Source organism: Aspergillus eucalypticola, assembly GCF_003184535.1.
Source record: "Aspergillus eucalypticola CBS 122712 chromosome Unknown BO83scaffold_14, whole genome shotgun sequence".
NCBI classification, from domain to species: Eukaryota; Fungi; Ascomycota; class Eurotiomycetes; order Eurotiales; family Aspergillaceae; genus Aspergillus; species Aspergillus eucalypticola.
This window is the reverse complement of record NW_020290288.1, coordinates 111944-134152: the sequence shown is the minus strand read 5'-3', so window position 1 is coordinate 134152 and position 22209 is coordinate 111944. Positions and strand designations below refer to the sequence as shown.

Genomic DNA, 22209 nt, shown 5'->3' with positions numbered 1-22209 from the left:
TAAGATCTTCAAGAATCAAGTCACTCGCAGTAGTGGATAGCCGAAAACCCGGCGTGTGCGGGATCTCACGTGACCGCTAGCCGGCAGAAGTTGGACGTCGCCCGTCCATCCCAAAGCACGACGAACCACCAGCCCGTTGCTGCTCGCTCAATCCCCTCCCCGACGCCCCGTCCGTCTCGCATCTAATCTCTCCTCCTCTCCTCCTCGAGGTCTCCATCTCCAGATCACCATGTTCTCCGTTCGCGTCGCCCGTGCCGGCCTCCGTGCCACCGCCCAGCAGTTCTCCGTGCCTCGCACTGCCGCCGTCAACGGTCTGAGGACCTATGCCACCCCGGCCCAGGATGTCAAGCCTCCTGTCTCCCTGTTCGGTGTTGACGGCACCTATGCCACCGCTCTGGTATGCGATACCATGTTCCTACCCGTTGGTTGCTAGTCGTGGCTCTGAGGTTCCCTTGATTCAATGGCACGGAAGAAAGGAAGAAACATGAAAGAGGGGGAAAAGGCGGACGGGAGACCTAAGAAAACAAAAACAGAGATTCCTACGTTCTAGCAACCTCATGATCTCAGAACTGGACAACTTCAGGAAAGCTCCCTGGCTAACCGATCGTTTGCGTTTCTCTGTATAGTTCACTGCCTCTGCCAAGTCCGCCAGCCTCGACCAGACCTCCAAGGCTCTCGCCAGCCTCGGTCAGACCCTCAAGGCCGACCGCAAGCTGACCACCATCCTCTCCGCCCCTACCCTCACTGTCGCCGACAAGCAGCAGATCGTCCAGGAGCTGCAGAAGGTTGCCGGTGCCGACAAGGGCGACATCCTCAAGAACTTCCTCGCTACTCTGGCTGAGAACAACCGTCTCGGTCTCCTCGAGGGTATCTGCGACAAGTTCTCCACCCTCATGGGTGCTCACCGTGGTGAGATTGAGCTGAACATCACCAGTGCTCAGGTACCTTCTTCTTTCGGGCTTTTATATTGTGGGGCTTTATACTGATTGTTGGGAAACAGGAGCTCGACACCAAGACTGTCAACCGTCTCGAGAAGGCCGTTTCCAAGTCCGAGTTCAGCCAGGGCAAGAAGCTTAAGGTTGTCACCAAGGTACATTATCCATCATATCCCGATTTACGCTATGTATACTCATATGTTGAAAACAGGTCGACCCCGAGCTTGTCGGCGGCCTGGTTGTTGAGATCGGTGACCGCACCATCGACCTCAGCGTCTCCTCCAAGATTGCCAAGCTCAACAAGGCTCTCACCGACGCTTTGTAAATTACCTAAAGAATCCACCTAAAACACGAGAGGGATGCACATGTTCACATTAGGCGTCTCTTGAGCTTCCATATTTAGTTTATATCAACTCCCTGTACCCCTACCGAATCGATCTACCTCATTCATCCTCTATATTTCTTGCTAGCATGAGCTCTAGTTCTGGAGTCGAATAGACAGATTTAAGTTTTATATCACCCATTTTGGCAGAATAATGTGCGGGTTCTCACTAGTAGTTCGACAGCTGAATAATATTTTGTAAAGTACTGTACTATCTAATTAACATTTAAAATATCCGACCAATGAGTAATTTATGCAGCAGCTACGAAAAAAAAAAGCGCATTGAAGGGAGATTCAGTTTGGTTGTGTTCGGGGCCCGCGGGCAACTGGGGACACGGCACGGGACGATCGACGCGGCATCCTAACTTATGAAACAAGTGTCCTCCCTTCAGATGTCCTTTCTTCCTCTCCTCGTCCCCAGTCCCCCAACCAAGATAACCCGTGACCAGGGTATCAATTGACCATGACGACCAAATCTAAAGATGTCGAGCTGTCCGACGACATCCAATGGATCGAAACTCCCGCCCAGGCTCCTCCCAAGTTTGAAACCGGCGAGAGCTGTGGAATCGCCCTGACCAATGTCAGTCAATTCCTCCCTTCCCATTGCTGGCGTATTGCCAGGCTGTCCAAAACCGTTGCTGACTTCTTCTCAAAGGCCAAAAGCATCAACAATCCTCCCCTGCCAGCAGATGGTCCTGGAAATGAGAGCTTCTCCAACCTCCTGTTGGGCGGCGCCATCATCGGAGTCCCCGGGCTTCTGACCTACCTGCTCGGTGGTGGAAAGAAAACCTTCATTTTCTTCACTCTCGTAACCGTTCTCCCTGTTCTCGTGGCCTTCTGGACCTACACCTCGACCTTCAGCCCCCGCACCAACGAGAAAGTCAAGCTCCCCGGCCGCCCCGTTGAGCACTACATTACCTTCAAGCGCGACGAAGACCGTGCGAAATGGAGCGGACGCAACAAGATCCCCATGCAGACCTTTTCGGAAATGTACCTGGACGGCCTGGTTGACTTCAATGGCGATGTGCTCGAGATCCTGGAATACCGCCACGACTGGGCCAGCTTCGCCTTCACCTTGGACCTGTTCAAGTTCATCGTCGGCACCTTCTTCGTCGATGTGCTCTTCCACACCAAGGCCCAGGATGAGGAACAAATCCGTCCCAACTACGACCGGGGTAACGACCACTACGCCTGGTTCCTTGGCCCTCGCATGATCTACACCTCTGGAATCATCTCCGACCCCGATCGTGAAGAAACCCTTGAGGAACTGCAGGATAACAAGATGGCCGTTGTTTGCGAGAAGATCGGCCTCAAGGAAGGCGAGACCATGCTGGACATTGGCTGCGGCTGGGGTACCCTTGCCAAGTTCGCCAGTCTTAACTACGGCGCAAAGGTGACCGGTCTCACCATTGCTGAGAACCAGACTGCCTGGGGTAACGATGCTCTCCGCAAGGCCGGCGTCTCCGAGGAACAGAGCCGCATTGTCTGCATGGATTACCGTGACATCCCCCGCACGAAGTACGACAAGATCACTCAGCTGGAAATGGGTGAGCACGTCGGTATTCGCAAGCTTACTGGATTCTTCCGCCAGTGCTATGACATGCTTAACGATGATGGATGCATGTATGTGCAGCTTTCGGGTCTGAGACAGGCTTGGCAGTATGAGGATTTCATCTGGGGTCTGTATCTGAACAAGTACATCTTCCGTGGTGCCGACGCTTCCACTCCCCTCTGGTACTACGTGAAGTGCCTTGAAGGAGCTGGCTTCGAAGTCAAGGGGTAAGCCACCATTCCTACCCCGCGGTCCTCCAAACAAACAAACACTAACATCAACTCTGTGATTAGTATCGACACCGTCGGCGTCCACTACTCGGGCACCCTTTGGAGATGGTACCGCAACTGGGTCGGCAACATCGAGGCCATCAAGGCCAAGTACGGTCCCAGATGGTACAGGGTGCGTATACCCTTCCCCTCCACTTCTTAAATCTCAACACATCTAACCACCCCATTTCTCAACTATAATAGATCTGGGAACTCTTCCTCGCCTGGTCCGTCATCGCCTCCCGCCAAGGCTCCGCAACCTGCTACCAAATGGTGGTGGTCAAGAACCTGAACTCGACGCACCGTATCAGCGGATTGGCCAGCCAGTTCGGTCTTATGGGTGCTCTCGCTAAGAGCCGGGAGGCGGGCAAGTCCCGTCTGCCTTAAAGACTTGATTTAAATCGTCTCTGTGAGATGATCATCATCATCATCATCAATTGATATGCAACTGGATTGGACGGATACGTAATGTTACGTTATGTATGAAATATGTTCATGAAATATGAGGTGGATGGTGGACAGATGGTGCTTTTGGATATGATGTGATAGAAAGATATGATTTATGCACTATGACCTATCATTTCCAGGGAGTTTCGCAGCGCTAATCAGTTACTTACTGGATGTGGTTGGCGTCTGCTATATTGGGGGGGGGGGGGGGGGTATGTATTAGGAATATGGGAAGAAAGATTTGTTTATGATTAGATAGATATGTTAGATGAAATGGATTGAATTCTGGTAGAGACAGGATTTGGTTAAGGATGCTGCTGTCTTGAAGATCTGGTAGAGTAGTAATAATAGTAGATTCATGCTAGTGGCACGGTGGGAATAATTATTCCTTCGTCGATACGTACTGTCTACTAGTAGTAGTATAGATGGATCCTTCCTTCATGATAGTTCAAGTTAATCTGGGGTTTTTTTCTGCGAATTAGGTACTAGTTCGGGAGTTTCACTCATCGCGAGTTCAAGTTGGAACGACCAGTGAGTTGAAACGATACCACTGCATGACAGTTACTAACGGTCTGCTACTGATAATTAGTTGTGTTTATCACTTCTCAGTATCTTGGATAATATGTTTTCAAAACTGGGACACCCAGTCATGATGGCAGTAGACACTGGGTGACTAGCATACAATGTTGTCAAGTTTCAACGAATATATAATCATCTACATCGTCTACAACCTATGTATCCACAACCATTACTAACATGGAACCTTATCATCGCGCTATAGAATCTGCTATGCAATTCTCCCTCCTCTAGTGTGTCGCTCAATGTCCATTCGGGACTCGATCAGCCTGTGCTTCAAACTCGTCCTCATACGCTCCCATCGATGCCCGACTGCGCACACGTTCCAGCTGACTCTCCACGTACTGCGACACATGTTCGTCATCTCCAAATCCCAGTCCCGACTCGCCGAGTTTCTCATCATCATCCAAAGCGGATTCTGGCCCAGGTGTGCTACGACCCGTGAAAGCAGACTCAAAGTCACTGCGGTTTCCGATTGACCGGCTGGTGGATGAGCGGCGCACGCTGGGGCGACGGCTCCCGCGTGGTCGCACTGTCCGCGAAAAGGTGTCGTCAAAGTAGTGTGATGCTGCTGCAAATGGCGAGCGAGGGGTCTGTGGGACCCGGCAGTTGATTCTGTTGAGTTGGTTAGAGTTATTATAAATAAAGGGACATTGATTAGCGTCGCATAGCTTACCCCGTATCGTGGATGATCTTAGCAATCAACCCGGTCCATCCACACTGGTGAGATGCTCCCAGACCCCGACCAGTGTCTCCGTCGAAGTACTCATGGAACCACATGTAGTCTTTCCAGTGCTCATTGAAGTCGAGAAGGTCGGAGCCATCGTAGACGGCACGACGTCCTTCGTCGTTGCGCGCGAACAAGTGCTGTAACCGGTGCTGGATCTCCTCCGCCACATGTCCCAGATGCATATATTCTCCGGAGCCTGTGGGACACTCCACCTTGAATGAATCGCCATAGAACATGTAGAATCGTAGCAGAGACTCGACGAGTAGGAAATTGACACACAACCAGACCGGTCCCCGCCAGTTGCTGTTACCCCCAAAGAGAGCGCTGTCCGACTCACCAGGAACATAGCTGACCCGGAACATCTGGCCGTTCACCTCCATCGAGTAAGGATGTTCCTCATGGTGCTTGGACATGGATCGAATGCCGTGCTCTGAAAGGAATTCCGTCTCATCCAGCATCCTTTTGAGGATCAGCTCCAGACGGCTCTTGCTCACGAGGGACAGGAGGAGCCGCTCATCCTTGCCACGGTGTTTCATGCTGGCGATATTGCGCTCTGCCACGTCTTGCCGGTTCTCAACAAACCACTCCAATCGCTTCTTGAAGGAGGGGAACTTGTTGATCAACTCGGGCTCGAGGGTGAGAACAGCGTACAGAGGGATCAGGCCAACGAGGGACCGGACGGGAAGCTGTTGTGTCCAAGGATCACCATAGGAGATTGCGTCGTAGTAAAATCTACCCAAAGTAAGCAATTGATAGATATATAAGTACAGGTAGACACGGCTTACCCATCATCCTCATTCCAAAGGGACGTCTCCTGCCCTCCGGACTTGAATGTCATGGCATCACTGATCAAAATGAAATGCTCGAAAAACTTAGATGCAACTGTGCGTCATTTGTTAGCCGATGAAAGTCTTAAAATATAGTATGCTTACTGTCTTCGTAGATCCGCCGGTGCTTGGCGAGTTCGAGGGCGATATTCAGCATGCACAGGCAGTAGAATGCCATCCAGCCTGTACTATCAGCCTGCTCGAGGACTCCCCCGGTAGGAAGAGGCTCCGATCTGTTGAATAGCCCAATATTATCCAGGCCCAGGAAGCCACCCTCAAAGACATTTTTACCCTCAGAGTCCTTGCGGTTGACCCACCATGTAAAATTGAGCAACAACTTCTGGAAGACTCGTTCCAGGAAATCAAGATCCTGCCGGCCATACATCTTCCGCTCGATCTTGAATGTCCGGAACGTGGCCCACGCGTGGACCGGTGGGTTCACATCACCAAAGTTCCATTCGTACGCTGAGAGCTGCCCGTTCGGATGCATGTACCATTCCCGGGTGAGAAGGTCCAGCTGTTTCTTCGCAAAATCAGGGTCTATCATGGCCAGCGGGATGCAATGGAAAGCCGTATCCCATGCACAGAAAAATGGATACTCCCAAGAATCAGGCATTGAGAGAATGTCTTCCATGTACAAGTGCTTCCACTGTTGGTTACGGACATGCTTCCTACCCGGCGGAGGTGGAATGAGACCGGGGTCACCATTTGACCACTGATCCCACACGAAATGATAAAATTGTTTATTCCACAACATGCCAGAAAATGCCTGTCGCTGAATGTTGCGTAGATCATCGCTCATGGGAAGCGGGCTGATGTGGTAATAGAAGTCGTCTGCCTCGGCCCTGCGTTCATCGATGACATTATCGAGGACCTCTTCATCCAGGAATGTACCCCTTTTCCGCGAAAATTTGAATCGAACGACAGCGCATTCTCCAGGAGGAATTCCTTCACCCTCATTGAAGGCGTACCAGGCACCGAACTTGGTACCCTTGTTCGCAGGGTTGACTGTGTCCTTTTCTCCATTGACAATGAGGCGATGGAAGGCGTCCTTCACGTATGGCTGACTGTTCTTGGTGTTCCACAACAGCTCGTTATTCGTCTCGTTCTCTGTGAACATCATTTGAGGGAATACATCGTCCTGACCGTCACCAACAGGCGGCGAGGGGGCGAACTGCACATATCGCTCCCCAAGTTTATGATGAGATGTTTTGGCTATCATGGGATGCACCTGTTCGACAGATGGTTTCTCTTTCTGATCTTCATAGCCCCAGGACCAGGTGTTACGGAACCAAACATGAGGGATGATGTGTAACGGGGCAGGCTCTGGTCCTCGGTTGTAGGCAATGATGCGGAAGAGCAGTTCTTCCTCATCGTCTTCTTCTTTCGCTGTTTCGATGAAGATGTCCCAGTATCGGTTGTCGTCGAAGATTCCAGTATCAAGGATTTGATACTCGCGGTCTTGCCTTGAGCGTTTGCCATTCTCTTCCACGAGTTCCTTGTACGGAAACTTCTTCTGGGGATACTTGTAGAGGTATTTCATGTAGGAATGCTGAGAGCGCAATGGAGTCAGAAGGGCCGTGGGATCCGTCCACCTTGGAGAATTGAAGCACAAACCGTCGGAGTATTATCAACGTGGAAATGAGCTTCCTTGATGCTTTCACCATGGTTACCTTGAGGATTCGACAACCCGAATAGGCGCTCCTTCAGAAAGTCGCTAGATCAGGGTGAGCTTGAGATTCAATTCAGTCGTAACGGGGTAGACCCAACATACTCTTTCTCGTTCCAGAATGCAAAGGCAATGTTCTGCAGGTTGTGGGTATCTGAGACACCGGCAATCCCGTCCTCACCCCAGCGGAAGGTCCTAGACCGCGCATGATCATGAGAGAAGTCTAGACATCACTTGATCAGCCCTGGCCGCGCGGCACACATGTAAATTGAGGGACTTACAGCTCCAAGCATCTCCATTCTCCCTGATAATTGATGAAACAGAAGAATCAGTAAGTGTCGCTTGCTTTCTAGTCCCGACACCGAATGAGTGTGGAGGAATTAAAGACTTACGAGTAATCCTCGCGAACTGCGGGGCATCAAGGATGGTCATTAGTCCAGGTACTTTCCAGCGCGATTTGGATGAGACAGGTAGTAGAGAAGCATACCAGTAGCCCATTGCCTCTCTGCCACATACGGCCCCCATCGTTTCCAGTACCGCGAGTGTTCACGGTCCTCTCTCAGACGACGTTCTTCTTGGGATACGTACTCGTGCTTATCAATGAGCACCATGATTGGGATTAAGGTATGCTGAGTAGTTCAAGTGGATGAAGAAGAAGACCAGCTCCAAAAAAACAATTGCGCGGAAGAAAGAACAATGAAGGAATTAAGGAGTCCGAGATATGGAGGGGACGAGAAAACGTAAGAAAAAGCCTGATAAGAGACGAAGGGGAAGAGCAGGGCCGGGATGAGGGGTTGGGGAAAGGCGCAAGAGAGGAACAGGGAATGACCGGGAGCTCAGGGACCAGTGGCTGACATGGTAGGTCGCACCGACGCAGCTCCTGCAGGACACTTCACAGTTCAGAGCTCAGTTATCTATCGTTTGGGGGGGTCTGGACCGTTGCTCGGGCGCTTTCTGTCTGGGGGGAGTTCCAAGGTCCGGGGATGATTCTGACATCATTGGTCCTACCCGAGGAGATCATGAGTGAAGCTGGTTGATAATGCAATTTGGGTTTTCATTTCCACTCGGGGCTGATGTTGATAAAATATGAGAGGATACATTCGATTTAAAGTGGTATATAAGAAATTGTGAGAACGATTCAAAATAGCATTCTGTCTTGTTGATGTTTCATTCTTCTGATTCAAGTTCTTCTGCTGCTGCGCTCAGATACTCTTTTCCGTTGCCACCTCAAGACTCAGGCCACTATACCCGGCCGCCCTGCAAACCCAACGGATACCATACATACTATACTGTACAGTACGAGTTTGGTATCACCATGATGCAGGCCCGGCATCGCCATATTCGGCTAGCAGATCAGATGACAGGCCAGCATCCATTACAAATGTCGTGCTTCGCCGGACTTTGGCTTGCAGATGCTGATGGTGAAACCATAACATGTCCTGCAGCCCACCCGCCTCACTAAAGTCAAGTTTGTTGACAATATCTTAATATCAGGACAGGCAGATGTCAATGTGGTGACACTCACGCCAAGACGACGGGAATGTTTGCTGGCAGCCATGTTCGCAGCAGATCATCCAAGTAGTCCTCTCATACATCTGATACCCATCGCTAGTACCTAGTCACGTCTATACAATGGGAAAGCAGACTAGGCCCTCCCCTCGGAAATTCTTCCGTTGGGAGACAAGAGACGTACAGTCTTCGCTGAATCGACCGCGCTCCTCTTCTTTAGGTAGACGCGTCATATTGGAGGTCCGAGCAGCGAGGACAACCTGCAGACTTCATTCTTGGGTACAGAGAAACGTGATGTAGACGATGGCCTGTAGGCGTGAAGGTATACCCGGACGCTCCTCGACAACAGATGGAGGTGCATTGTATGTTTACCTCTTTTCTTGTATCGCTCGAGGAGAAGAAATCGGTACAAGTACAAGTGGCGGCATTGCTGGTAGCAGAGGATGTTTTGCAGTCCGAATAGGAACAATTCCTTCAATAGTCCAAGGGAAGGGGCAAACGCTGTTGGCGGATGGCCCGCGATAGGGCAAGAATAATCCTCCGCTAGTGGCATTAACGTGGCCTGAGTTAACGACCCCACCTTCATGCTCGCCTCAAGTACAATATTGACAAGATGATGTGCGCTTTGCAGCCACACGTTGTCGGCCCAATTCGTGATGCGGTCTGCATCAGGCCAGTGGGAAGCTTTCATCTTGCAGCGATGCGACCGCATCGGCTTTCATTGACTGATAACAGATTCTATATCGCATACAGCTGTCCTATATTGGCACCGGATATGCTGCACTGTGCATGGAAACCTGCGCGTATTTCGGCACGCTATCGGGTTTGATCTATTGACCACCCCTCACCCGTCTGATATAGGTGTGCAAAGAATGAGGTTCAAACATGACACCCTAATGTAACCGCATTACGTGGCCGACATGGATGCCGGCCTTTCGCTTTCGCTATATTGAGACACAAAAGCCAGAAATTTGAAGACCAAATAAATGCCAACATATTGACTGTGTAAACAATATTTAACGCCAAATTTGACTGGACGACAAGCTCGACTGTCTCTCCGAAACTTTCGAAGATTGGGATGGCCCGCACAGGGGCGGATGTGGTCACCGCCCAATACATCAGGGGAGGGAGCGACAAGTGAGCCGCGCCGGCGTTGTTTTCCCTCCCAGCCTTGATCGGCGTGGACGTGGTGGAGGGAAGCAATGACGGAGCGTCCAAGCCAACAGAACCGATTTCTCCAAACATGCCCGCCAAATGAGGATATATAAAAGATGAAAGCAGTGAAGTCGAATCCGTAATCTCCCATCCCAAACCTTGACCCAAATTATATGCAGATAATAACCGACCCCGGCCCGTCAAAGGCAGTCATGAGTTGCGGCCCTGACCACGCTGTTGTTCGTCGCCGCTGGAGTATTGGCCGGCGGAATCTGTAGGGGATGTCGATGCCGAGGTGGATGCTGCAACCAAGCGCTGTCAGCAACAATGACGACCGTGGCAGATGTTGTCCAGCTGGGAATTCTCACCTGACTGGTAGAACCGGTCCCCTCGTTGCGCCGAAGGAGACCTTGTATTGTTTCCGTCGAGGACCAAAGACTGTCGGGCTTTGAGGCGTTCCTCAGCTTCCCGGATTCTAGCCTGAAGCTGTTCTAATTCTCGCTCCTGAATCATCATTTGGTGTCTCCTATGGTTGACAGGCTCGTCAGTCTCGCCGCATCAACACAAGCTTAGAAGCGAGACAAGATCGCAAATCATCAACAACCCAAGTGGAACCTACTTTTGATCGATGGTCTGTGAAAGGTGATTGACATCGGAATCAAGCGAAAAGGCGCTATCCAGCGCGGATGAGAAGGCTTGTGCCATGGTCCTGCCACGACTTGGTCAACACCAACGTTGGGGAGAGAAGGTCGCAAGAGAGGAGAACGAACGACTGTGGACGGTTCTTGGGCTTCCATTCTTGATCGATGTCCGACATTTTGTTTAGTGGTTGTCAAGGGCGTTGGTTACGGAGCACTGGTATGGAGGATCGAAGCGAAAGGGGGGTAAGATGAATGCGAGAAGGTTAGGAAGGGGGGGGAAAAGGAGTATGTGAAATGAAGTCCAAGACGTGGGAAGGAGTTTAGAAGCGCGCGCGTCAAGAACGGAACAGGGGGTTATTAAGTGGATATGATAGCACGGACGGGGTGGACCAGGCGCTCAGAGTATTCTGGAGTGGACAAGGCGAGGAAGAAAAATCACCGAAGATTCGAAGAAATTGATTATAATATAGAAGCTTTGATGACGGAGACCATGACCGGCCGGGATCTAAGTAATAACTATAAAAGGGGGCAGCGAGGACTTGAGCGATGGCTGGAGGGGAAAATCGGCGAAATTGCGGACGCCGTCGCACTACTGGAGACCGGGCAGGTAGGGAGGGGACCACTTTTGGGTTATTGAGTCCGATGGGGATGGATGGATAATGACAGGGGCTGCACGATCGGCGGGGATGACGATGGCAAGCGCTGGGGGGAAAGATGGAGGTGGGATGCAGGGCTGTCCGCGGCTTTAGATTCGTCGCAGGTAAAGAAGCAGCCGTAGAAAGGCGATGGAAGCGATGGCGAAGAAAGTAGGAGAGGATGGAAGAATAGACGAAGGGTGCTGGGTGTCAGGTCTGTGTCAAAGAATAGTCAATTTAGGTAAGTAGAAACTCATCCATGGGTGGTTCGGGTGCTCCATGATTGCCTTTGGGAGTAAATAGTGCAGCTCCATCCTCCTCACTAGTTGGGCGGTAGTGGAATTGCATCGTCCACTCTGCCTGGAAGGTGCCCCTGAATCCCGTCCCATCCTTCCATGACGGAGCCGCAACCAATGGGAAATTATACTGTCACGTGAGAGCGGATCTGCCCCTGTTTTGAGTCTTTGTGAGGCCACTCACCATGACTGCCTTGCTGCCACCCCCCCGCCCCTCTTTATTGCCACCCGGCCACTCGCTGCTTTCCTATTGCAGATCCCAGTGCCATCAATCTATACACCTTGTTGCACGACGCCGTTTTTAATTTTATCTTCTGAAACATTGCAACTACGGTGGCCATACTATGCTATCTCCTCACGGGGCCTTCCCACACGGGCTTATGGACTGTCAGTATCAACGTCCGCGTCTTTCTATGCATGCCTTTTAAATCACATCCTGATCGTGATCGGCCTTTGAAGAGTTGCTTTTTCCTTGGATGTGCCCATTAGAGATACTCGCATAGGTAGTGACTAACAAAGACTGCCAAAGAGACCAATTATGGTACACCACTCCAGCTATTGATATTTACATGTCAAATTCCTAGCAAAGCAAGCTCCAGAAGATCGCAACCTTACCGTTTAGCCCATCGCGATTATGCATGTCACTTACGAGAGCGGCCACTAATGCGGTGATCCCTATTATTCTTCCCTCTCAGCTTGGTTCTGCTTGCCAGAAATAGAATAGGACTCGGCTTGTACGCGGGGTTCGAGTCAGCTCAATTGCAAGTATGAATGAACTAGCTCCTATTTTGCCTTCCAGGAAGGGTTTGGCGTTTCAGGCACCGATGCTCAGTTTGGGATATTACATTGATCTGTATTTGATCTGTCTATAGGCCTGGTCCAGAGTAGAGTATTTATAACTGGGACGATCGGTTTACATATCACAAATGTGCTGCAAGACGTCCGTGTGTACCTGCATATACTATTTTCGGATTGCACAACATTCTTCCTCACCCAGTTCATCGAGCTGACTATGAGCTGCCTTATAATATAGAACTTACTACGGAGCACTCAGAAATCATCGCATCATGACCTTGCTCGGAAGATAGACTCCTCTCGCCCTGTTAGTCACAGGATCAAGAAGAGAAACTCGGCAAGAAGCCGTTAATCCAATCCAGTAGGGCAGCAGCTACATATCTGGAAGTTGGAAAAATTCTGGTGATCTGTTTCATAGCCTGCTGAATCTGTGACCAACATCATGGTTACTAGATTAGGTGACGAGTAAGTCTTATCAAAATGCCGCACGCTGCGTGGATCCGACGGTAAATCCCGAGGGATGCAACAAAAGAGGGTCTCTAACACATCAAGCTAAGTCCGGGTGGGAGGTAAGATTGATCATGTATAGCTGATCGTGAAGCCAATCTAATATCAATGACGACCGGCCATTCTATTGTACTCTCCGTTCATACTTTGTCAAGACGAAGGGTCAAAGGTATCATGTATATTCATTCTATCTGATCTCAAGAGGTTGAGTGGTAATTGAAAGAGGTGGGGGGAGACTACGCAGGAAGAAGAGGCGAAGGATCAGCTGACAGCTGCCTGGCTGCAGTGGATGTCCCATCATACTCTTCGTTTCTGCACGGTAGGCTTCATTCTCAGTGTAGCCATGATTGAGGTGTTTCTTTTGGTCATAAGGTATGGTTTCTCGCTCATCTGCGTTGTATGCGTTGCCGCACACCAAGGCCTCGGGAATGTATGATACGGACGGCATGCCGGGGAGCAGCTCCGCTTATAGCTTGCCGATATAATCGCGGTATGTGTGGCTGGTTTATGTTGGGATAAATCCTTCTCATCGGTCTAGGTTGAGAGAAGCTAGCTTAACCATGGAATTAACATCTTATCGGACATAACGGACGAGTAGCTCCGAGTGTGTCGGAGGTGGCAGCTCATGCCCCGCTATTTATCCCCTTCCCCTCATCCCTTCGGTCAGCGTTACTGTGATTTTCCACCGCTCAATATTCCAAGATAAAATCAGCCTACAGCATAAATTGTCGATAAGCAATCATGGCATCCCTCCCTGCCGGAAGCTGCTGTTACCAAGGCGTCAAGCACGAAGGTGAAGCCAAGGGTAGCTTCTCGCAGCTCAATGATTTCGAGATCTACACCAGCTCTCCTGCTGACAAGTCCACCGAGAATGGTATCTTGGTGTATGTCCTGCCTTTAGCAATGCCCCAAAAAGACCAAGCTAACGAAAGGAAGCATCACGGATGTGATCGGTCACCGCTTCATCAACGCCCAGCTCATTGCCGACCAGTTTGCCGCTAATGGCTACTTCGTTATGATGCCTGACCTCTTCGATAACGACGCCATCCCGCTCAACCGTCCTGACGGCTTTGATATCATGGCATGGAAGGGTGGCGCATACCACAAGGACAAGAAGCCCCATACTCCCGAGGTCGTCGATCCTATCATCGAGGCATGCATCAAGGAGATGAGGACTAAGTATGGATGCAAGGTATGACTCCCACTAGCGGGCTGAAGTGACTATGAAAGGGATTAACATCTATCAGAAAATCGGTGCCGTGGGTTACTGCTTCGGTGGCAAGTACGTTGTGCGCCATCTCCGCCCCGGCCAGATCGATGCTGGATACACCGCCCACCCTTCCTTCGTCGAGTCGGAGGAGTTGAAGGCCATCAAGGGCCCCCTGGCTATTGCTGCTGCAGAGACTGATGCAATTTTCCCCGCTGAGAAGCGCCATGAATCCGAAGAGATCCTGAAGGACTCGGGTCTCCCTTACCAGATCAACCTCTACAGCGGCGTTGCGCACGGCTTTGCTGTCCGTGGAGACCCTGCCAACCGCACGGTGCAGTATGCTAAGGAGAATGCTTTCTTGCAGGCTGTTCAGTGGTTCAAGGAGCACTTGTAATGATGTGACTTTTGTCTAAAATAACCTACCTAAAATGGGAGATATGATTACTTCAATGGAAATAGGCTATATGGCCCATTATATCAAAAATGTCCGACCTTCTCAATTTATGTCAATCATTTATATTTGAAAAGATATGTGACTCATCACTATCATGGAACACTGAAGCTCGAAGATCGCTTTCGCGTTAAATCCCCAATCTCAGGTAAGACAGAACCAGGAAATTCTCCACATCCAGCTCACGATACTTACCGCATAGCTTGACTTTGAATTAACCTCTCCAGAGTACTATTCTCGGTTCCTTATATTTACAAGTATAGTTCCACGATTTATGAGTTATAGTAAGGCCAATATTACGCAGAAAGCATAGAAAGCGTAGACGCTAGCATCTAATCCACCAATGGGGGCTGTGAACGGGAGCATGTCAATGACAGGGCGTCGCTGACATGGCCCAAGCGCAGTTCCTCATAGTTGATCAATATAAGACAGGTTTTCCCTTTTCCGATTATATCAATTTTTGAGGATGGGGGATAGGAAGTATTATACAGAGATAACTCGTTCCATCCGGTTACCCAGACTACATACTATCTGCATTTATGCATGCCGTCTAATCATACTATGATATAGACACTCGCTCTTCTTATTCGCTTTTAATTGCCTTCTATCTTTTTTTTCATAATCCATCATGGTCAGACTATCAGACCGGGAAGATTTTCCTAATGAGAAACCCCATGATCCAATAAACCAGTCTTCTGCCTCTCTCCCACCCATCGACCACGGAAAGGATGCCTGGTTCTTCCTCGCCGCGTGCTTTGTCATGGAAGCCCTAGTTTGGGGGTTCGCCTTCACCTACGGTGTCTTTCAAGACTACTACAGCACACTCCCCATGTTCCAAAACTCCAACAACATCGCCATCATCGGAACATGCGCAATGGTAAGTCGGCCTTTCTATCCCTCTCCTACCCCCAAATTAACTCAAAAACCCCCAAAACAGGGAATAATGTACCTCGACCTCCCCATAATCTTCACCCTCTACCGCACTTACCCTCACTACCAACGTCTGGGCTGCGCCCTCGGCGTCCTAACAATGTGTCTCTCACTGGGCCTCTCCTCCCTCTCCACAACCACCACCCACCTGATCATCTCCCAAGGCATCTTCTACGCCATCGGCGGAAGCATCGCCTACTCACCCTGCATTCTCCTAATGGAAGACTGGTTTGATCAACGCCGGGGCTTCGCCTTCGGCGTCATGTGGGCCGGCACCGGCCTAGGCGGCGCGATACTCCCCATCGTCATGGAGACGCTTCTCGATCGATACGGATTTCGGATAGCGCTGAGAGGGTTCGCAGTGGTGCTGTTCGTGCTCACAGCCCCGTTGGTATGGTTCGTTAAGCCTAGAGTGTCGCCTGCAGTGCGGAATAGTACCGACCCAGCACAACAACAATACCATCCACCACGACCACGGCTCAAGGAGATCCGGTTTCTCTGGACATCAGGAACATTCCTCCTCTTCGAGCTATTCAACATGGTCGAGGCAGTGGGGTACTTCCTCCCGTCTATCTATCTACCTTCATATGCAAGAGTCATCGGCGTCTCGTCTGGCAGTTTGGAAGCTCTCACGTTGATATTATTTAACGTTGCGTCCGTGGTAGGGTGCGTAGTCATGGGGGCTATTATCGACCGGTGGGACGTGACGACCTGCATTCTGGTCTCGACTGTGGGTTCGACCGTGGGAGTGTTTCTGATCTGGGGGTTTAGTGTTTCAATAGCCCCATTGTTTGTATTTGCTATCGTGTATGGGCTTTTTGCGGGCTCGTATACGAGTACTTGGCCGGGCATTATGAAGGAGGTGGTCAGGAAGGATGGTGCCGCTGAATCGAGTATGGTGTTTGCTTGCTTGGCGGCTGGTAGGGGCGTTGGGAATATTGTCTCCGGACCGTTGAGTGAGGCGTTGCTGGAGGGGATGCCGTGGACTGGGGAGTTGGGGTTCGGGTTTGGGTCTGGGTATGGTAGTTTGATCGTTTTTACGGGCGTGACGGGGTTGGTGGGGGGTGGGAGTTGGGTTGTTAGGAGGGTCGGGTGGTTGTGATTGCTATGTAGGGAAGATCGGTAGGGATAAAATTATTCATGTCTTTTTTTCATGTGATGGATTGCTGGTTGTCATTGTATAGCGTCAGCTGGTCTGTCGCTGTACGTCTCCTACTAGATTAGATGGTCAGCCTTATTTGGTACAGGGCCATTTCCACATGTCATAACGCCAACAATCTGGAGTTGACAATCAACCACTTTTGTCCTTGAATAATATATACACAATCAGATTCAAGCAAATTCAACTAGTAGCCAACTGGTCATTTTACTGTTGTGGCTGACCTACTAGCAGGTATTACTACGGACCCTTCCACCCTAATGTCAGCCCGATTCCTGATATAGTTAACAGCTACTCTGTACTAGCTTCTCCATCTTGCGCAGGGAACCTCAGCCCGTACTTCAACCCAACACCAGAAAACAAGGCCGAAAAAGCCACAAAAGTTGTCATTACTTCGAGTCAGAAATGGGTTCGTCAGAGACATACTACCTCCCCACCGAGATCCTTCGCCAGATCATCCAGCACCTCCTACCTCAACTGTACTTGCCGGAGTGGTTGCGTGCGAGAAAAGTGAATAGTGCGTGACGGCCACCCAGTAATTCTCCCAGGAGCATCAAATCTGACAGAATAGCAGGCCTGTTTAACGAAGAGATCATCAACTATCTTATAAATGGCGAGGATCTGGAAGAGTTATTTACTTTCTTGACTAAAGAGAAACTGGACTCATCACCATGGGGTACTTTCCCTGATCGACTGAAACGGCTTTACCTGCAGCGAAAGTTACGAGAGCATTCGCACAGACCATGTGCTTTTACGTATTTCGTGCAGGAGGTGATAGAGTACCAGTTGGGGGATGCTCCTGCGTTGGAGGACAAGGATAAATTGACCGAGGGGTTGATTGATGTGGCGATAGCGGGGAACAATGATCCATCAAGCATGTTCCATCGCCTGGTATGTCAGTGGTGGATTGATGAAGTGGACAACAGGTTCAATGAACCGATTGAAAAGTCGATGCCGATTATCTTGGCCTGTATGGCCATCTTACGGGGGGACTGTGCAGAACTGAGCACAGCACAGCGGAACGGTTTAGATCCAGAGCAGCCATGTCTACGATTTGGGGTCATCCCGATAAGTGTCGCAGCTCAAAGAGGAAACAGAGAGATCGCTAAAACTATGGTGGAGCATGGGTGTTCCATGTGGAACACCTTGATCTATAGAATCCCCATGAGTGCTTTGGCCATGGCTGCGATGTCTCGGAACAAAGAGGCGCTGGGAATATGGCTTGAGCATCATCACCAAGAGAAACACGCTGACCCTACTAAGCCATTTTATGCATGCAGGCAAGCATTAGAGAAATTGGCGCGCAGGGGCGATGTAGAGCTGATGGAGTTCTTTGTGGAGCGGTATCCCCGGGTATTGAATGATCTCCTGGGGCCGTTGCGGCTGGCTGTTTGCTTCACACACTTTGCAGCAGTGCGATGGCTGTTTGCTCGTCTCAGCGCTCCTCTTACACCTGACCAGGGTAGACTGTTGCTGCTCAGCGCTATGGAAGGCCCCTGCGCCTGGCAGCGAATATCACAGATGGTGCAGCTGCTTCTGGAACTTGGAGTTAGTCCAAATGGGAAGTCTCAGCATAGGACACCATTGCAAAAGGCCGTGATATCTGGACAAGAGGAGATTGCCGAGATACTGTTGCAGTATGGAGCGGATGTAAATGAATATCATCCGCGTAGCGCGGCAGTGGGTAGACAAGCCCCGCTGATGTTAGCCGTCCGGCAACGGTCTGTGTCTATGGTTCGGCTGCTCATGAGAAACGGAGCAAATCGAACATATATCATGAAGCGCAAAAGGTACACGATCCATGAAAATAGGGGACAAGTCCAGAATATGGAAAACTGCGCTGATTGGGCTTGGATGGGAAGAAGAGCAGGTGAGGAGACATGAAGGCTGGGACTACTGGGTGCTCTCGGAAAAGCTGCCGCCAGTGACTCCGAAGCAGGAAAACAAGTCCGGCGTGCCGGGAAAGGCATTCCAGTCCCCCACGTGACCCAAGAGCAGCCAGTTTCCCGTTTTGGGGGAGAAACGAAAGGGGAGGGACTCCCATTCTGGAGGAAACAGAGTCCTTTCCTCCCGGTGAATTGCCCGCAAAGGTGATGCCATCCCATCCCCATCCCATCCTATCCCTCCCCCCGTCCGTCCCCTTCAGCCATCCATCCCCAGTCCCCGTCATCTCGCCTATCCTTTCCATCACTCTTTATTCACGATCCCATTACCGCTGTACGTAATTCAAATTTAGCTTCTTTTTTTCCCATCCCACGGCCTCCCTTTCGCGACTCTATCGCGTTCTCCATCCTTTTTGACCTTCCCTCCGATTTTTCCCTTGCGGTCGCCCTTCATTTTTCTGCGCGGATGGTCTGAACCGCCACCCCGACCTTCGCTCACGTTCGCGTCTTGTCGGCCTGGAATCTCAGGTATCCGTCTCTCATCCTGCTTCGGTGCTACCCACGACTCTATCCAGTAGTACGAGGAGGGACTTTGTCGCCTTTCGGACTGAGCTCGTCGGGCCGACAATCCTGCGATTACTCCTATCACCGTGGCCCCAATCCCTAAATACTTCCCCCCCAGTGGCCGATTCGACGGGCAATGGGGGATGCCTCCTCTTTCGGTCTACACGCCTTTTGAATCCCTCCTCTTCTTCCAGTCTCTCGCCGGCCTAGAATCCCCTCCCGCGAACTTTGTCTCCATTTCCGATGTGCTCCGCAACAACCCCTTCATTCGAGAGAATGCCGCCTACGATGCGGCAAGGCTCAGCCCCGAAGCCTTAGAGGATCTCTATGCGACGCTGATGCGAGATGGCTGGGATTCAGCAAACGCGGGACCCAACGGTCACCATGCTGAGAGCCCGACCCCCAATAACCCCAAGAAGCGCAAGATATCCAGCCCTCGAGCGGACGGACTGGTGGACAAAGGTTACAACCACGCCAGCAAAGTGCCCAGGCTAGTGTCGCACCTATATGCCAGATACAAGGAGCTGGTAACGCGGGAGATTCAGAATGAAGAGCAGAGGTATAGGGATATTAGGAAAGAGATCGATCAGCTACAGGAGGAGGAACGCGATGCGCTCTCGGAGACCTCCGCAAGACCTCCACCAGCGCAACCGATTGCGCCCGCGAAGCAGGAGCCCGCGCCAGAACCGATGGATGTGGATGTGAAGGAACAGAAGCCAATTCAACGACCCCGCGATGAAGCTATGCCAGTTGCGACCCCGTCGGTAGCTGCTGATGTTAAACAGCCTCCACTGGAACCGCAACGGAAGGAGCTGGATTCAAGCAAGCAGCCCGCGCAACCTGTCGCGCGCCCACCGCAGGAACCCCGGCCTCTGGCCGCGCCGTCGGTACAGCCCGTCGAACTGCCACCGACAAACAAGGCAAAGCTCCAGCAACAGCCTCAGCCTCAGCCACTGCCGCAACAACAACCTCAACAGCCATTACAACCGGCACCTCGTCCTCAGCCCAACCCTCAGGTAGCGAGCGGTCGGCCGCCTCAGCAGCCACCAGCCCCGAATGGAAAGGCGTTCCCGACACCATCACAACCAGCTATTGTGCCCAAGAATGCCCCTGTAAACCACGCACCAGCGGCCGCGCCACCGGCTCCGTCGCCAAGACCGCCCACTGCCTCAGTACCCAGCCCGGGTGTCGCACGCCCTCCCGCTGTTACACCTTCGCAAGCTCCACAGAAGGCAAGTGTGCCAGTCCCTTCCACTCCGCAACAGCCAGTTCTGGCCAGCAAGCCCTCTGCCAAGGAAGGACAGTCTGTTCCAGCTGCTAGCCCGGCGCCTCAGCGACCTCCGCCCCAGGCTAGTTTCCAGCAGTGGTCTCTAAACAAACCTCCACAAACGCCACAACCTCCCCCAGCATTCGCAAAGCCGAAACCAGAGCCGACGAACGCCGCTGTTTCTGGGCGACCGGTTCAGTCTCCCTTCCCCCCACCCACCCCAGCCTTCGAAAACAAGAAGGGACCGCAAGGACCACGCCCAACACCTGCTCCGTCAACTCCAGGACCTGTGCCTGCGGCCACCCACACACCTGCCCAGAACATTCCACCACCCGCGTTCCAGACCCCGGTTGGACCTGCGCAGGGTTCCATCCTTTCGCGGCCACCGAGCACGCGGCCTCTCCGGCCTTCGATTGACACGGGCGTTCTTACACCTGGCTCTCTCACACCATGGAAGCGGACTCCACGGCTGAGCATCCCCCACTCTCCTCGTTCGCCCGAACGGCCACGGCCTGAGGAGATCAGTCCCATCAGTGAGAAAGCGCCGTCTTTGCCTGGTTCTCGTGAGCCGACACCAGAGGAGCCTGAGCCTCGCCGTCGAAAGCGGAGGACCGAGACGAAAAGCAATGGAACTGGCGCTGATCAGACACTGTCGATTGATGCAGAGAGCAAGGGAGGGACTAAACGGAAGAGTGAGAGGGGAACGCTGTCTAGCGGTAAGGACCGTGACAGAAGCACAGCGTCGTCCCGAAGCCGAGGAAGGTCTGTGTTGTCGCGGGACGAAGAGTCCACAGCGGATACGGGGACTGGCTCCCAGGCGAAAATCAAGCATGAAGTACCCAGTACTCCAGCTGGTATCTCAGAAACGGCAGAGCCCGAACGTCCTTCGGTCAGTCGGCCGAGCAGGGGGCGGCCGAAGCGCAAGCGTGCTCCGAGTGAGAGCCTAGAGGCCGAACCTACTCAGTCGGAGCTTAGCCAGCTCACTCGCGTTGATCCTAATCAGTCGACGTCGTATGTAGTCTGCGCGCGCAACTTCCCCCGGACCGGAGCTCCCATCATGAGTGAGCTTAGCATGCACAAGGTTGCAGGCACCTTTTCAAAGCCGCTGACAGAACGTGATGCACCGGGATACCGCGATCTTATCTACCGGCCGCAAGATATCAAGACCATCAAGTCGCTGATTCACCAGGGTAGCAGGGCGCTGGCGGCGGCTACAGAGGCAGCGAGCACACCGGCAGGCGACGGGGAATCACCGGCGCCGGGTACAGGGACTCCTTCGAAGAATGCAGTCCTTATGTTGCAAAAGACAGAGGACATTATTCCCCCGAAGGGTATTGTGAATTCGGCGCAGCTGGAAAAGGAGTTGATCCGTATGTTCGCCAACGCCGTGATGTTTAACCCTATCCCTCAACGAGGCTTTGGGCCTGCCTTCCCTATGATCAGCGATAGCGGGTCAAGAGAGAGCACGCAGGTTCCCGAACAGGAGGAGGGCGGTATCATCAAAGACACGCTGGAAATGTTCGAAGATGTCGAGCAAGCTGTTACGCGATGGCGCGCGGCGGAGCGGACGGCGGACGAGTTCGCCAGTAAGAGTATCCTCTCCCTGCGGCGAGGAAGTGCCAGTGATCTCAACACGGATAGTGCGGATGAGGTCAAAGGGTCATGAACGATGTATGCCGCACTGTAGCGTACTTGATTGATGTATTATTATTATTATTATTATTATTATTATTACCCACATGTTCGGAAAATAGACGCATGCTTCCCACATGTTCCGCAAAGAGAACATGGTAATTCTATTTCATAACCATGAGCTTTTG

General features: G+C 51.7%; 10 protein-coding genes across 10 annotated transcripts; 6 read left to right on the top strand and 4 right to left on the bottom strand.

The window, feature by feature from the left end:
* Positions 1 to 229: 229 nt before the first annotated feature.
* On the top strand, positions 230 to 1465 carry BO83DRAFT_408608 (F1F0 ATP synthase subunit 5; the record flags this gene model as incomplete). The annotated part of the gene is made up of 4 exons (XM_025534058.1): positions 230 to 397; positions 627 to 941; positions 1001 to 1090; positions 1147 to 1465. 4 exons carry the CDS (start codon positions 230 to 232, stop codon positions 1258 to 1260), a joined length of 687 nt encoding a protein of 228 aa, XP_025387484.1. The 3' UTR covers positions 1261 to 1465.
* Positions 1466 to 1740: 275 nt separating this feature from the next.
* Positions 1741 to 3784, top strand: BO83DRAFT_338980 (cyclopropane-fatty-acyl-phospholipid synthase). The gene is made up of 4 exons (XM_025528524.1): positions 1741 to 1897; positions 1973 to 3096; positions 3163 to 3271; positions 3343 to 3784. The coding sequence occupies exons 1-4, from the start codon at positions 1781 to 1783 to the stop codon at positions 3523 to 3525; spliced, it is 1533 nt and encodes a 510-aa protein (XP_025387483.1). The 5' UTR covers positions 1741 to 1780; the 3' UTR covers positions 3526 to 3784.
* A 520-nt stretch (positions 3785 to 4304) lies between these two features.
* On the bottom strand, positions 4305 to 8472 carry BO83DRAFT_378871 (uncharacterized protein). The gene is made up of 9 exons (XM_025531369.1): positions 7875 to 8472; positions 7780 to 7795; positions 7669 to 7691; positions 7493 to 7610; positions 7336 to 7435; positions 5824 to 7270; positions 5677 to 5773; positions 4838 to 5623; positions 4305 to 4776 (listed from the first exon to the last, which is right to left on the bottom strand). Exons 1-9 carry the CDS (start codon positions 7996 to 7998, stop codon positions 4404 to 4406), a joined length of 3084 nt encoding a protein of 1027 aa, XP_025387482.1. The 5' UTR covers positions 7999 to 8472; the 3' UTR covers positions 4305 to 4403.
* A 515-nt stretch (positions 8473 to 8987) lies between these two features.
* On the bottom strand, positions 8988 to 9706 carry BO83DRAFT_43475 (uncharacterized protein). The gene has a single exon (XM_025535830.1). The coding sequence runs from the start codon at positions 9606 to 9608 to the stop codon at positions 9126 to 9128; it is 483 nt and encodes a 160-aa protein (XP_025387481.1). The 5' UTR covers positions 9609 to 9706; the 3' UTR covers positions 8988 to 9125.
* BO83DRAFT_43476 (uncharacterized protein) lies at positions 9707 to 10387 on the bottom strand. Its single transcript, XM_025535832.1, has one exon. The coding sequence runs from the start codon at positions 10200 to 10202 to the stop codon at positions 9804 to 9806; it is 399 nt and encodes a 132-aa protein (XP_025387480.1). The 5' UTR covers positions 10203 to 10387; the 3' UTR covers positions 9707 to 9803.
* Positions 9771 to 11185, bottom strand: BO83DRAFT_378869 (uncharacterized protein). Its single transcript, XM_025531368.1, has 4 exons — positions 10822 to 11185; positions 10671 to 10760; positions 10420 to 10577; positions 9771 to 10353 (listed from the first exon to the last, which is right to left on the bottom strand). Exons 1-4 carry the CDS (start codon positions 10866 to 10868, stop codon positions 10262 to 10264), a joined length of 387 nt encoding a protein of 128 aa, XP_025387479.1. The 5' UTR covers positions 10869 to 11185; the 3' UTR covers positions 9771 to 10261.
* Positions 11186 to 13589: 2404 nt separating this feature from the next.
* Positions 13590 to 14626, top strand: BO83DRAFT_361918 (dienelactone hydrolase family protein). The gene is made up of 3 exons (XM_025529484.1): positions 13590 to 13809; positions 13862 to 14117; positions 14173 to 14626. The coding sequence occupies exons 1-3, from the start codon at positions 13667 to 13669 to the stop codon at positions 14527 to 14529; spliced, it is 756 nt and encodes a 251-aa protein (XP_025387478.1). The 5' UTR covers positions 13590 to 13666; the 3' UTR covers positions 14530 to 14626.
* Positions 14627 to 15066: 440 nt separating this feature from the next.
* BO83DRAFT_338970 (putative MFS monocarboxylate transporter) lies at positions 15067 to 16618 on the top strand (the record flags this gene model as incomplete). Its single annotated transcript, XM_025528523.1, has 2 exons — positions 15067 to 15463; positions 15524 to 16618. The coding sequence occupies exons 1-2, from the start codon at positions 15215 to 15217 to the stop codon at positions 16616 to 16618; spliced, it is 1344 nt and encodes a 447-aa protein (XP_025387477.1). The 5' UTR covers positions 15067 to 15214.
* A 223-nt stretch (positions 16619 to 16841) lies between these two features.
* Positions 16842 to 18912, top strand: BO83DRAFT_43294 (ankyrin repeat domain-containing protein). Its single transcript, XM_025535649.1, has 3 exons — positions 16842 to 16909; positions 16981 to 17192; positions 17250 to 18912. The coding sequence occupies exons 2-3, from the start codon at positions 17081 to 17083 to the stop codon at positions 18557 to 18559; spliced, it is 1422 nt and encodes a 473-aa protein (XP_025387476.1). The 5' UTR covers positions 16842 to 16909; positions 16981 to 17080; the 3' UTR covers positions 18560 to 18912.
* Positions 18913 to 22125, top strand: BO83DRAFT_43295 (uncharacterized protein). Its single transcript, XM_025535650.1, has one exon. The coding sequence runs from the start codon at positions 19266 to 19268 to the stop codon at positions 22053 to 22055; it is 2790 nt and encodes a 929-aa protein (XP_025387475.1). The 5' UTR covers positions 18913 to 19265; the 3' UTR covers positions 22056 to 22125.
* Positions 22126 to 22209: the final 84 nt, after the last annotated feature.